Source organism: Haliaeetus leucocephalus, unplaced genomic scaffold (assembly GCF_000737465.1).
Source record: "Haliaeetus leucocephalus isolate CR32 unplaced genomic scaffold, Haliaeetus_leucocephalus-4.0 Scaffold450, whole genome shotgun sequence".
NCBI lineage: Eukaryota > Metazoa > Chordata > Aves > Accipitriformes > Accipitridae > Haliaeetus > Haliaeetus leucocephalus.
Window position 1 is genome coordinate 18,023,837 of NW_010972886.1, and position 13,783 is coordinate 18,037,619.

The 13,783-nt window shown below is 40.6% G+C and overlaps 1 protein-coding gene across 2 annotated transcripts in view; it reads right to left on the bottom strand.

Annotated features, from left to right (window-relative positions):
• The window catches only part of EML6 (echinoderm microtubule associated protein like 6), a 125,470-nt gene extending 118,684 nt beyond the window's left edge, over positions 1–6,786 (bottom strand). For both annotated transcript variants that reach the window (XM_010574871.1, XM_010574872.1), the window contains exon 1: positions 6,590–6,786. In XM_010574871.1, the coding sequence (XP_010573173.1) occupies positions 6,590–6,786 (197 nt within the window). The remainder of the gene's footprint in view (positions 1–6,589) is intronic.
• Positions 6,787–13,783: the final 6,997 nt, after the last annotated feature.

Sequence of the window (13,783 nt, forward strand, 5' to 3'; positions counted from 1 at the left end):
GTAAAAATTAGAATTTGTATTCTTTTACAGGAAGTTTTATAGTAGAAAATGGTAATACAAAATTGTCCTGTAAGTTCCCCCCCATCCTTCTAACTAAAAAGATAATTTGACATTAAGGTTACTCATGTCAAAACATTTTCTATGAGTTTTCATTCTGTTCAACAGTGATTACACACCACTACCAGATGATTCCTAATCATCTTAAATCAAATTGAAATAAATAAAACAAGTAAAAGAGTTGCAGAGAGTTAATGCAGAGCAAATGTAAAAAAAGATAAAAATTAAGCTTAGTTTAATTTTTTTAAGATCCTGTAAGCGGGGCGGGGGGTGGTGGTGGTGGTGGTGGGGTGTAAAATAACATGACAGAGAAATCTCTAACTGCAAAATTCCAATATAAGACTGATGCATACCAAACCTTTGATACTTCGTAAGCTGGATGCTCAGTTCTCTGTGATAATGAGTTGCTTCACATAAATCCAATTAAAAAAAAAAAGTAATATACTAGCTTGTACAGACTTAAACACTTGTCTTTTTTTCAGCTGTGAAAAGATAAAAACATAATAAAGATCCAAACATTTTCAACAGAGGAATACAAGTGCTTCCTATTTTGTTGGATATGTTTGTTTCTTTTCCATTTTGAAAATGAGTTAAATCAATCTGATGATTTAAATGCTCAAAACTCCACTTGTGATTTTTGGTAATAAACATCTTTTCACTTGTCCAAACAAGCAAGCAAGCTGTGGCTGGACAAGTAATAAATCTTACTTATTCTTTTGCTACCATATCTGACATATCACTGGGATGTATATGGACTGGTCTATTTAAATACTGTAGTTAAATGACAGCCGTTTTCATGGACATATTGCTATAAATGCCTACTGAGTTTCTCTGCATTTTTAACTGACATATGTATTCTTAAAATCATGTTCAATAAGATACTGTAACTTTATATTCCAACAGGTCTGATGCATTAATATGGATATTTAAGAAACAAATATTTATAGCAGCTCATGCTCCAATAAAGACTTAAAATCTAAACGCAGCACAGCAATCCAGCAGAGCAAAAAGAGTGGCCACCAGAACTCCATGAAATAAATGGCATTTTCCCCTGTTTTTTTGAGACTGAAAGCAAAAGAAGCAATAAGCTGATTAGATGAGGTTTTATGGGGGATTAATTTCTTTAATATGAAAGTCCTTTAACAATTTATTGTCTCAAAACAGTTCCCAAAGGACATTAGTATACACGGATCTCATATTCTGCTTCACCATAGCTGTTCCAAAGTCACATTTTTCAAGTTTTAATGGCTTTGCATAGAAACATGCATAGCATTGGCATAAGAAACAGGTCTGGGATTCCTGTCGTTGAAAGTCTAAGATGGCTTCATTGTTACTTTGCTGTCTTTCGGGTCACTATATTTCAGCAGTCCTACATGTGCACCTTCTGTGACTGAAGTCAAGGTCTAGCACAAGCTACAGACAGTACAGCCTTCCATGCACTTATGGTAAGAAATGACCACAGTAACTTTAACATCATTCTATAGCAAACAAGTGCTGTCACTTACCACCCAAATGGTGGCCATTAAAGAAAAATTTTAAGTATTTTAAATCCCTTCAAATAAGCACCACCCTATAAACAGAAATATTGTTATAATACATAAATTTATATAAAAATATTAAAGTACAATGTAAATATTTTAGCTCTGGAGTTTTGATTTGCATACCTCTGCCGTCAATTTACTTATTCCAAAGTTACATTTACTACAGTCAACAACATATGACATTGCTTGAGGCATCGTATTTCCTTTCTCCCAACTGCAGAAAGACAAGAAAACGTGCAGTCATGTTCCAATACACACCCTGTCTCCTGAAATGATCACTCTAAAGAACAAACCAGGCCTCTAGTCACTCTCGCAGCCCAGTAAATCTCATCACCACTGGCACATCCGCATTTTTAATCTCAATCTGTCAGCACAGTGGAACACACACACCAGCATACTTACAGCAATATTCTGATAAATCCGACATTGCTATTACATTGTAAGCAGCCTTACATAAACAACATGCTTTGGTATCCAGAGATAACAGGATGGCTTTCCAGGTGCTGTGCCCAGGCAGCAAACACTGCAGAGACCTGAGAAAGCGAACAGTCCCTTGTGGCACTCTGCCTCACAAGTGGCTTGCTTGAAGGCAACTGGAATGCAAACTGTGCTTTTGTAAATGCATAATACTACAACATATCAGATAACACAAGAAACTGGGGTATGTAAAAAGCGCAGGTGAATTCACCAATATGCTCTCAAAGGTGTTCTCTCAGTAAGTTTTGACGTACTCAGGAAAACTGTTCAATACTGCAGAAATTCTTGGAACTACAAGAACCGGGAGGCATAACAACTTTATTACTACACCATCGGAAAAACTTCTCAAAGTTAGGAACCTCTGTTTACATATGAATTCTGTAAAAATAAATAAAATCAATTGTATTTTAAATTATAATGAGAAATATCTCAACCGGTTATATTTTTATTTTTGCTGTTTTCTGTGGCAAGCTTTTTTGGCTTTCACATGCATAAATTACAGAAAAATTATAGGAAATAACTGCCTCCATTCAACATTTCATCGAGAGAAAAACAGAGGAGTGATCTAATTGCTTGCTGTTATACAAGTAATGCACAATATAGAAGTAAGAAAACCTTCTGTTCTTTTGAAAGTGTTCAATTACTGTCAAAACTAATGATCCAGTCTTGCAAGTAGTTATACTAAACATAAATCCTACACTTGCATGAATTCTGTTGAAGGCAGTGACACTGCATGAATTGCAAGATTCTCATTAATACATTAACTTACAGCCATTACAATGAGCTGCTGCAAAAGCCTACTTTTAAATTACTCAAGAAGGAAAACAATCCCCATATGTTAATATTACAGTTTCTGAAACCTAATCCTGCAGGCACAAATGACTGAATTCAATGAAAATCAGTTACATGTGTAATGAGATGTCTACCCAACACTTTCTACATTAAAATGTTGCAATAGTTATGTTTTTACATAGCTGTTACACGTTATCTGTGATGCTTCAGCTAGATCACATTTCAAGAACAATCAAATGTAGAGCTGCTGTGCAAGACACTTCATGATTGCTTTGTGGTCTGTAATATAGGCCTTAGGGCAAACGGTAGGGCTCAAAGCTCAGAGAAAGGAGTAGTATTCTGACCTTCACCACACCTGAGCTGCAAGGCTGTACTCAATCATCAAAGCTTTCATTTCTTTAAAAAAAAAGAGAGGAAGGGAGAAGAACAGGATACATTTCATGCTCTTTGATTATAAAGTAAACTTAATAAATGACATGCCTTTTTAGTCTCCAAACAAAATGCATCTGTAGTCTTCAGAGACCAGAACCAACACTATTCATTTCAACCATGTGTTGATCCACTTTCATCATTGTAACAGTATAACAGTACATGTTAATCAATAGTATTAACTATTCCACAACTAAATAACATAGAAGAACTGTATTATATGACTGGAAGTAATAAAAGAATCACAGAATACTTTAGGTTAGAAGGAAAGATCTGGAGGTCACCCAGTCCAACCTCTCCACAAAGCAGGGCTCACTTCAAAGTTAAATCAGGTAGTTCAGGACCTCATCTCATCATAAAGTTAAAAGGAAGAAGAGCTTGGAAGCACAGCACCTTGTAGTGGCTTTGCATGGAAAACAGAACACTTCAGAGCTCATTTGTTCCTACTCTGAACATCTACCTTATTAGCTGAGTGCAGTAGGTTAAGTTCCTTATACAAACAGGACTTACTTTTCAAATACAATCTTGGAAAAAATGGCATTTCTCCACTAATCCAATAGAGTCTGGTCTATGTTAGCCCAAACTAAATTATGTCCAACTGCATTATCTTGATACAAAACAAAAGGCAGGACTATTAAATTGTTTAATTTAATTAATGTGAAAACACATTAAACGTACACTTTTAAAAATCTGACCTTTTCACCAAGGACAAATATCTACTTTCATGATTTTAATACATACTTCAAGGTAATACAGAGATTCTCAACCCTCTGAATCATGGGTTCATAATTTTTTTTCCACAAAAGAGTATTCACAGAAACCTTTCAACACAGAAGAAGCTAACAGCAATCCTTGGAAGCAGAAGATCTTCCCACTTCAAGGTCTTCCAGTCTTAATGATTTTGCAGTATTTTCCAAAATCTGCAAGTTTTCTTTTTTAAAATTGTGTTTCAAATCTCTTTAGAAGTTCCAACCTGTTGGACTGCAAATGTATGCACTCCTTTTTAGAAGCTGGTCTCAGGCAAGTAAATACCAACAAAGCCAGAAAAATTGGATAAGTACATTCATCCCATTCATCTCAATTGGATGATAGGTGTGAAGCCTAAAATGTGAGAATTTAAATTCCTGCATTTATTAGCCATATCAGTGATAATCACACAAGGAACCGTCTACTTGAAAGTTCTTACAGTGATGGGATATTACAACAATAAGGACTGCAAAGTGCATCAAAAGCAAAGGAGGCAACCATTAGGAAGTACAAACAATAGAATATTCCAGCAGCATTTTGGAGATTCTCTACTTCCCTAAACCCCACGTGACAGCAACATTTCTTGGCCACTAAAAGCTGAAATTAACTGTCATGCTTTCTGGATCCAAATGTTTCATCCTTTGTTGAAATTAGTTGTGCTACAGAATTCTGATCTTGTTGCAGATCAGAAACAAAATTCATCTTTCCAAAGCATTAGTTAGACATACAGCAAGTCCCCCAAAACACCTGCTAATTTGAACAGGTGGTTGCTAGTTTTCTTTAAAGGAGCAGAACATCCATAACCAGTGTCAAACTACAAATATCAGACACATATTCTTTCTATTCCCATTGTACATTCTAAATATGACCCTGCTAAAAGCCGTCTCCTAATATGAGAGGTCTCAAAATAAAGGGCACAGAAGTTGTACAATACAATTGGTTTTGGGAAGGAGGTGTTGTCAAGTATAATAAGCGGGACAATTTTTCCTCAGCAGATAGAATATTAAAGGAGGGGGGGGGGGGGGGAGATAACCAAAGCATCACTGTCCAACCAAAAAACAGTGGATATATGTACATATGTAGTTGTGCCTTGACAAATTATATTTCTAGTATTTAATGAGAATTCAAAAATAAGCTCAGAAATATCCAACTCTGTACATGGATTACACTTCATATTCCATACAGTATCAAAATTTATGTCCCTACAACAATGAAAACTTTAATTTCATGATACTGCAGATGCATCTAAAATAGTCATTCTTCTCTGAAGGATCTGAGCAGCCAAGTGTCTATTTAAACAGTCTTTTGGAACTGATAATACCTTTGAAACCAGAATAAACTTTTATGCACATCCACCGTACTTCATGAAATGCTGCTGCTTTAACCCATTATAAAGAGGAGAAGAAGAATGCTACTAGGATACACAGCAGCCAAAAGCTCTCGCTGGGAAAAAGGGATGGTTTTCTGTAAACAAGGCTCCAGAATGATTACATGACAATTATGTGATTTTGCTACTGAGTATCAAAACTCTGACTTTAGCAAATGTTTCCACAGTACTACCGCACCATGAGTCACCTGGGACTATTCTGGTTTCACATCATCAAGAAAATGCTTCATTCATGCTGAATTAGGTGAATAGGGAGGGTAGCAGTTAGCTGTGCTCAGAGGAGTATCATTATCATGCAACATCCTTTATAAGGATATTCTAGGTTCAGATTTCTGTCATAAAGTAGTAGATACAACATTAATTTTCTATTTTACTGATGTAAATGTCTGGGTTTTGGTCAGATTCTTTAAAAGGCTACCTTGAGCTCTGTAACCACATTTTTATTGTGTTATTTTGTGAAGCACAGTAATACTAGTATTTCTGTAGGACGACATCATCAATTAAATCCACTTCTTAGGCAGAATTTGAGAGAAACAGACAGAAAACTGGTCAGACCAGGAGCAAGACCCATGCTTCTGTAGCCATCTTGCACCAGCACGCCTGGGATTTTTTTGGCTGGAGTACAAACAGCTAAACTTGATTTTGAGTGAAATTTTCTGGATGATATATATATTTAAAAAAAAGATTAGTTTGACCTATGTGCCAGATTTATGGCACTCTTGTGCTGGCATTCACTGAGTGTAAAGAGAGCTACACCTGCCTTCTATAAGACATCAGAATCAGTGAGCCAGGGTCCCAGCACTGGAAAGATCAAGGTGCTGGATCCACAATTTTGCAGCACTGTTGCACCAAGATCTTCCCAGAGCATTTCCGTACCGAAACGAAGTGCTTTGCTTTTGGTGCAGCGCCATAGAAAAACTTACCTTCCCTCCTATTATTGCAACATTTTGAAGCTTTGCTACAAAAATAATAATAATAAACAGTATCTAGAAACCCAGCTTTCACCCAGACTGCTGGTAACAAATCTGAGCTGCTTTAAACCGACAGGTACAAGCTGAGCTGTAGGAAGCAAGGAGGGGATATTCTGCCAGCCCTACATTCTCCTCCCTTCCCTTTAAACCCCACCCCACCCCACCACCAGAAAAGTCAGCCCCCTTACCTGATAATGTCATCGTTGTGCCCGAGGAAGAATTTCTGGCTGTGCTCTCTGGTGTTATAAACCACGCCGACTCCAGCCACGAAGTAAACCACCTCTTTGCCCGCCGTGTAGTACAGGTTGTTGCGGCACTGGTGACCCCTGTACCCGTAAACCCACTCCAGACGGAGCTGGCATCTAGGAGCTGTCCGATCCGCCATGATAACCAATCCCGTCTCCCCACAAGCACACACAAAACCCAGCGCTGCCCCTCCTTCCCGTAACTCCTTCCCCCCTCAGGGTTTTCCCTTCTGAAACGTTAGCGGTCCCTGCCCAGCTGCCGAAGCTTCAGGTGGCACTTTCCAGCGACGAGCTTGAATGGAAAACGCATTCGCGGATCAGGTCTGCTGCCGCTACTCTTACCGCTGCGCTGCCACCATAATCTGCTGCTGCTGCTGCTGCTGCTACTGCTGCTGCTGCCCAGGACGAGCAGCTGCCGCTTCCCCGCTGCTGCGCGACCCAGGCAACTTCTTGGGGGAGAAAGGAGATCACAAAAACACACCTACATAAGCAGCAGACAGGGCTTTTTCTTTCCGAAGGCAAAGTAACTTCTGTGCGTCACTACCACCACCTGCCAAAGGCTCCCTGCTGCATCTCCCGTATTGCACCTTCTTAGCTTCCTGCAAAAAGCTTCCTGGGTGCTCTTCTTTTCAAGATATCTATCTTTGGGTCAAAACTGAAAGAGAGGAAAAAAAACAAACGTGTTTTCGAATTGCAGAATGCATGTGTATTTAAAACACAAAGGGACCGTTGTGGGGGGGGGGGCGGGCGCTGTTTGGATCCGTGCTGTGACAGTTCTGAGTGGTCTAGGGTCTTCTAAGCCTTGTCAGTAGGATCCAATACTCTGAGTCTTCATATGAGATACTATTGAAAGAGAGGATTTGTATACAACATCCAGCATAAATATAGTAATATTACCCCACCTTTCCTTAGCCCCCAGCAACCCCAAACTTCCTCCTTTCGGAGTCCACAGTAACTATGTAATTAAAACAATTTTATATTCCCATTTTTTTCAGTCACAAACCACTTCGATTTGCCATGGAGCAGCGGCGGCTTGCGTTTATTTACTGTCATCCTTTGAAAGGATATTCGGAAGGAACACATTTCCTTGCTTGCCTTCTGCTTTTGCTAAAGCACGATTCGTATCGTCGTTATCAGTCGAGCGTGGTTGCTGTATGTTGTTTGCCATAAGACATCCACCACTTTGTAGTATCACTCAACAAGAGACCAAACCCAACCCTCCAGAAACTCGGCGACAAACTCAGGGAAGCGAGCGTGCTAAAATCAGACAAGCAAAACCACAGGCTCATTCATAAAGCACAGTGCCAGATGGAAGGGAAGAATAAACTACCCACTACAAGGCTAACCCCTTTACCTCTCCCCACACAACATGCCTCACATTCACTATCTGCCCAAAAGGAAGAGCAGTCCGTTGATACCGGCTTACATAAACGGTTACAGAGCCAGCAATACTCCCCGGGACGCCGGCAACAAAACCCGCAAGCGATACAACCCGCCCCCAGTGAATTAGGCTCCACGCTTGAGGCAAACCTTAGAGTAAAACCTGGCATCGCACCCAGAGCAACAGTCTCCAGAGGGAGTATCGCCTCCCATGGCCAGCAGTCCCTATCGCGGTCAGCCTGGCGACCCCCGCGGAGGGCGGCCTTGTCCGCGGCACCACAGGGCTGGGCACTGCCCTCTCCCCGCCACCCCCTGCACGGCAGCACCGGGGGGACGGCACCCCGGCCGGCTGCGAGGAGCGGAGGCACGTCCCCTCCCCCAGCGAAATGGAGGGGGGGGGGGGGGGGGAGGGGGCGCGCCTGGGGCCCACAGGGGGCAGGGGCTCCCCCCGCCACCCGACAACAGCCGCCCCTTCCCCGTGCGCACCGGCGGCGGGAAGGGAAGGCGCTCCCGCAGCGCCTAGGCCAGCGAGGCGCGAACCCCACCGCCTGTGGAGACGGGCTTTGGGTGGCAACCGCGGCGCTCCGCCGTCCCGCCCCGGCCCTCGCGGCGCCTCATGGGGATGCGAGTTCTGGCGGGGCCGCCGCCCGCCGCGCGGGCAGAGGGGTGGCGACTACAACTCCCAGGGTGCCCCGCGGCGAGGCGGTGACGCGCCGGGCGGTTGCCTCGGCGACGGCTCCGCCGAGGCGGGGCGGCCTTGCAACAGTGGCGGCGAGAGCGGGGCTGGCGCGCGCCGCCCAACGGCCGCCCGCGGCTCTTCCCGCCCTTCTGAGGGCGCGGTCCCGGCTGGCCCTCAGGCGGCCCCTCAGGCGGGGCTGGGCTCGGGCTCGGGGCCGCCCGGCTGCCAAGGTTCAACTCGCTGCGGGTCGTGGAACCAGCTACCTTGATTTTCATTTATAACCACATTGTGGATTATCTCATTCACGTTATTTCCATCAGCAATCCAAAAAAAGAGTGTCAAATGTCGATACAAGTTCACCCCGCCCTCAAATGTCGGGGCCTGCCGCACAAGTCATATGCAAATTTACACGGTAAAAACCACCTTTCTGCTTCTCCCGTTCGTGGTTGTATCCAAAAGTCTCACAAGAATTTAGAAAAATGAAGATACAACAAAATTAGCCAACCCTTTCTCTGCAGTCAGCTTTTCACTGCATTTGATTGTTTATCCAGCAGTTAACCTGGCAAATCATCTCACTCACACACCAAAATACACATCTCGTTTGGTCCAAACATATACAGCCATTAAGACAATTGTTTGTTGTTGCCAAGCACACGATCCATGACTGCAAAAACCCTTTTCAAAAGGAATGATAACTGAACATAGAAAATAGCAAATATATTTACGTCTGTGTGCTGATCTCTGTGCTTTAAAATCTGTTGGGACAAGCCCTTTGTCTTGAATTAATTTCCCTTCGGTAATAGGCCAGGTCTTCAGGACAGAACAGGTGGTACAACTGTATAAAAGTACGTTCTCTGCCAGCGGTCCTCGAAGAACGTAGTCGCACTTTCAACGCTGTTATTTACTCATATTAAAGTCAGTTCTTCACATAATTTGAATGCTTTTAAAAGCTATTTAGAATATTTCACATTCATATAGTGTGTAGCACTTCCATAAGTGCCTTTGTTACTATCTCCCACTTGTTTAGATAAATAAACGTAGGGATGTCAAAAATTTCAGTAATATGTAATTGCTTAATCAACCCTCTCTCCCACCTCCTTTTAGGTAACTCTTTAGAAAACATGTTTAGAATAATGAAAATGTATTTAACTTTTATCATAAAGAAACTCTTAAGGGTTTAAGATACATTGTTTTCTTATAGTTTCTTATATTTTGCTGTCACAAAATTTATTCTTGGAAGAACCGTGTGATGCCCCTTAACATTAATGTTTGCTGTCTTAAGAGCAAATAGTTTAATATTGAGCACGTGTTTCTGTCCAATACAGCTTGTCCTGAAAGATTTCTAGGATCAACAGCATTAATCATAAGGTGATACATTATCTCTGAATGTCAAACTGCTAAGCTACATTGTAATTAGGAAATAGTATTTGCACTTTAAGCATTAATGCAAGATAATGGTGACTTGACATAAATATAATATTTTGTCAGCCATGGCATTGTCCATTAGGTATGCTATGGTAGTGTTCTAGTCACCCAGCATGTGGGTCATTATTTACACTATTCTGTTAGTGTTACTTTCCTTCTGTCACCAAAAAACTGCTAATAAAAATACAGCTAGCATTTTGTTGACTTTTAATCTGCTCACCTCTCTCCGTCGGGTCACATAACGGACTTCAATGGTCCCACTGATGATGCTGCCACAGTGAGCTACATGTAGGCAGGAGCTCTTCCCTCCTAGAAGAGAAACTCAGTATAACCTCTCACATTCTTGTGTATTTGTAATCTTTATGTAGCCTCAAAAGGGCAGGAGCAAGAATAGGTTTAAAGAAGCTGTGTGTTGCATTACCCACAGCCACACAAATCCACTTGTGCTGGAAACCTGGGTGAAGTATTTTCATGTAGCTGTGAAACAATTTAAATCTCATTATTTCATTTTTGTCTGCTCTGAAAAGTCAGAATGTGGAGAATTGTTTTGTCAGCTAGTGGGTGTGGGTACCTAATAAGACTTCCAATGAATTATGAATTCTTCATCCTTTCTCATCTCAGTATTATTCCATGGAATAACTTCCACGTGATCTTAGCTTTTTTTTATTATTATTTATTTTATTACATTGTGCAATTCTCATTAAAAAATTAATACATATGACAAATGGCCTCTTCACCTATTCAACAAGGACAAACAAAAAACTAGTTTCAAGTCTCTGCTTGTATGGCTGTCACCTTTCTGTGAGCAACAGTGGTGAAGTTGAACTTTGTATTTCATCCTTCAGTAAAACTTTGGCTTATTTTTTGTTATTTGTGATATTTAGTATGGTCAAAGTGTGGAGGCATTAAACAATAGCCATTTTTTTGCTCAAAATATATCCTCAGTTTTGGAAAAAATGATTTTTTAGAAATCATTATCATTATTGTAGCAATGAAGTATACTAGTCATGAACCAATACCCCAAGAAAACTTAAAGAAAAACCTTAAAACTAAACACGTGGAACTACAAGTTCAGTTTCACTTATTTCCCTATGATCTGTACTCTCAAGGATTTTGTGGAATTTTTGGGGGTGATTGAATTACAGTTCCTGGTGAGGTTTTTGTGTATTTTTTTTCCAATTAAAAAAACCCCAAGCAGTATTTATTTCTTATTAGGAGCTGTCATATTGCTGAAAATGTTCCTCAATACTGCAACCTACCGTTCATTGCCAGTACAACATAAATACCACTGATGGTTTCATATTTTCTTTTTAGTGTTAATACTGGGCATAAATCTAACTGAATGTAATTCTTGAACTAGAGGCCCAATAACATAAGCTTTATTTTAGATTGGCAGCTGTAAAAAGCATGAATTTAGTTCTAGAGTCCTCAGTATCACAAATATGAGGAAGGCTGGGAGGGAGCACTACAACCAAGACAAGAGTGTGAACCTCAGTAAAGAAGGGCATTTATGTCCAAAAAAGAGTAGTCTGAACATATTTCCAATTTAACATAACTCTGGTAAAAATCAACACTTTAGAACAGATTTAAGAACATAATTAAAAGATACATAAAAATTTGCAATAGCACAACCATTTTTCCTCCTCATTGTGGCAAGGACCCTTTTAGCCTAGCCTAGAACATATATCCCATGACATTTACTTCTTTTGTTTTAAATGTAAAAACAAACTAATATAGCATCTTGTATAGTACCTGAATGACAGTTATCACACTTGCTCTCTCCATTCACTGCTGTTGAGGTTTTTGAGGGGGTTGGGTTTTTTTTGTATCAGGGTTTTGTTGTTGTTGTTGTTGTTTGCTTGTTTGTTTTAAAGCATGCCTTGTATGGAAGATGCCAAAAAGCACCACATCTCAAATTAACTCCAATCCTTTGTGATATATCCTGCTCACTCTATACATATCCGGAGAGCTGTGATTAACAATGAACACTGAGATTTTCCCTCCCAGAAACATCTGTGCTATGTCCTAGATCTTTGCTACACAAAATACCATTTATAACTCATATTTTTATGGATTAATGTACAGCAGATGCACTGAGATGGCACATTAATTGGTATCTCAAAATTGGCACCTCTTATTTGAGCTGTAAATAATTTAAAAAATTACATAAAATCTATAAGAACTTGGGGGGGAGGGATGAGAAGCAGGAATTGTGATCTAGTTCTGTTTGTTGCCTGGCATTACATTAATCCAATTCTGATTGATGCCTCTCAGTGATTTTACAATTTAACTACAAAATAACAACAGGGGAATTGGCTCTAAGCTCTTATTCCTTGTGGGTGGAAATACTGATTTGCATTGATGAAATGCTCAGATCTGGCCAGAAATGGTGTTAGGGGCAAAAAAAAAAAAAAAAAAAAAAAAAAAAAAAGCTTTTTCCATCCTCAAATGCAAAGCAAACCCATTTCTGAAAGATAGATCAGACATACCATATTCTTTCAGATCCTGGCCTGGAAAGTCCTTCTGACCAACCATAACACATTTGTTTTGCTGCACATCTAAGTGCAGTCCAGGACTGCCACGTACGGCAGATCGACAAAAAACATCTGTCTTGGTCTACTGTGCTCATCCCTGCTCAAAGCCTAGAGGTACGGAGTAAAGAACGTGGACCTCAGCGACCCAGCCAGCCTCTGAAGCAGCCTGGCTGAGCCCATTGTACCTCTGCGTTGCCAACACAGTGCAACTCACTGCTGCACCTCCTGCCTGAAGGGTCTCCCAGACCAACCGGGGAACCTCATCTCCAATGGGTTATTGCCCGCCTTCATCCAGACACACATTTGGGGCTGTCTTTCTGTAATCTTTTCATGGCATCTCAGTGATCAGTTTAAAATTACTATCACCATTGCAGAGATCCTGACCTTCCCTCAGAAACTTCTCTCATTTTTTCTGCCGCAGCAAGGATGGTGGCCTTTCTCACCTTTCAGCCAAATCTCCTGGCTGCCATACTTGACTCAGCTTCCTTCCTATGATGATTCATATCCGAGTCATGTCTAAATCTTGCCACAAGATTACATAACTCTCTTAAAACCTGACTTTTCCAAGTTAAGAGAACTTTCATCCAAGCTCTTAATTCTCTTGAGTGCACAAATAATACTTGATTGTTTGGGCAATAGCAGATCTATGCAGCTAAGCACCACTCCAGATAGTGACCTCTTATGGATAACGCTGGTACTCTGTGAACAAGGGACTTTTTTTTTCTCAGCTGGGTGTGGGAGTAAAAGAATAGCAGTATTAATAAGAAACTAGCAACAAAATCCATGTTAGGCCCAGATAATCTCTACTGTTATAATGTAACAAACCACCACAGCATCTCATCTAACAGTTAAAGATTATTACTTGAAATTCATTAATACACAAAGTAAACGATACTTCAAACTTAGAACAACATGCGTAATTAAACTATTGTAGATTTGAAGTTCACGATCGCCAGGCTAATCAGCGTGCTGAGCTTAAGAAGCAAGTGAGGATTCATTACGAAATACACACTTATGCACAAAATCCTTCCTTTCATACTTTACAGAATAAATCGGTATTTTATTGCAAAGTAGACCACTTTACTCTCCTGATCCTCTGTTCTGGGACTCTCCTGCAGG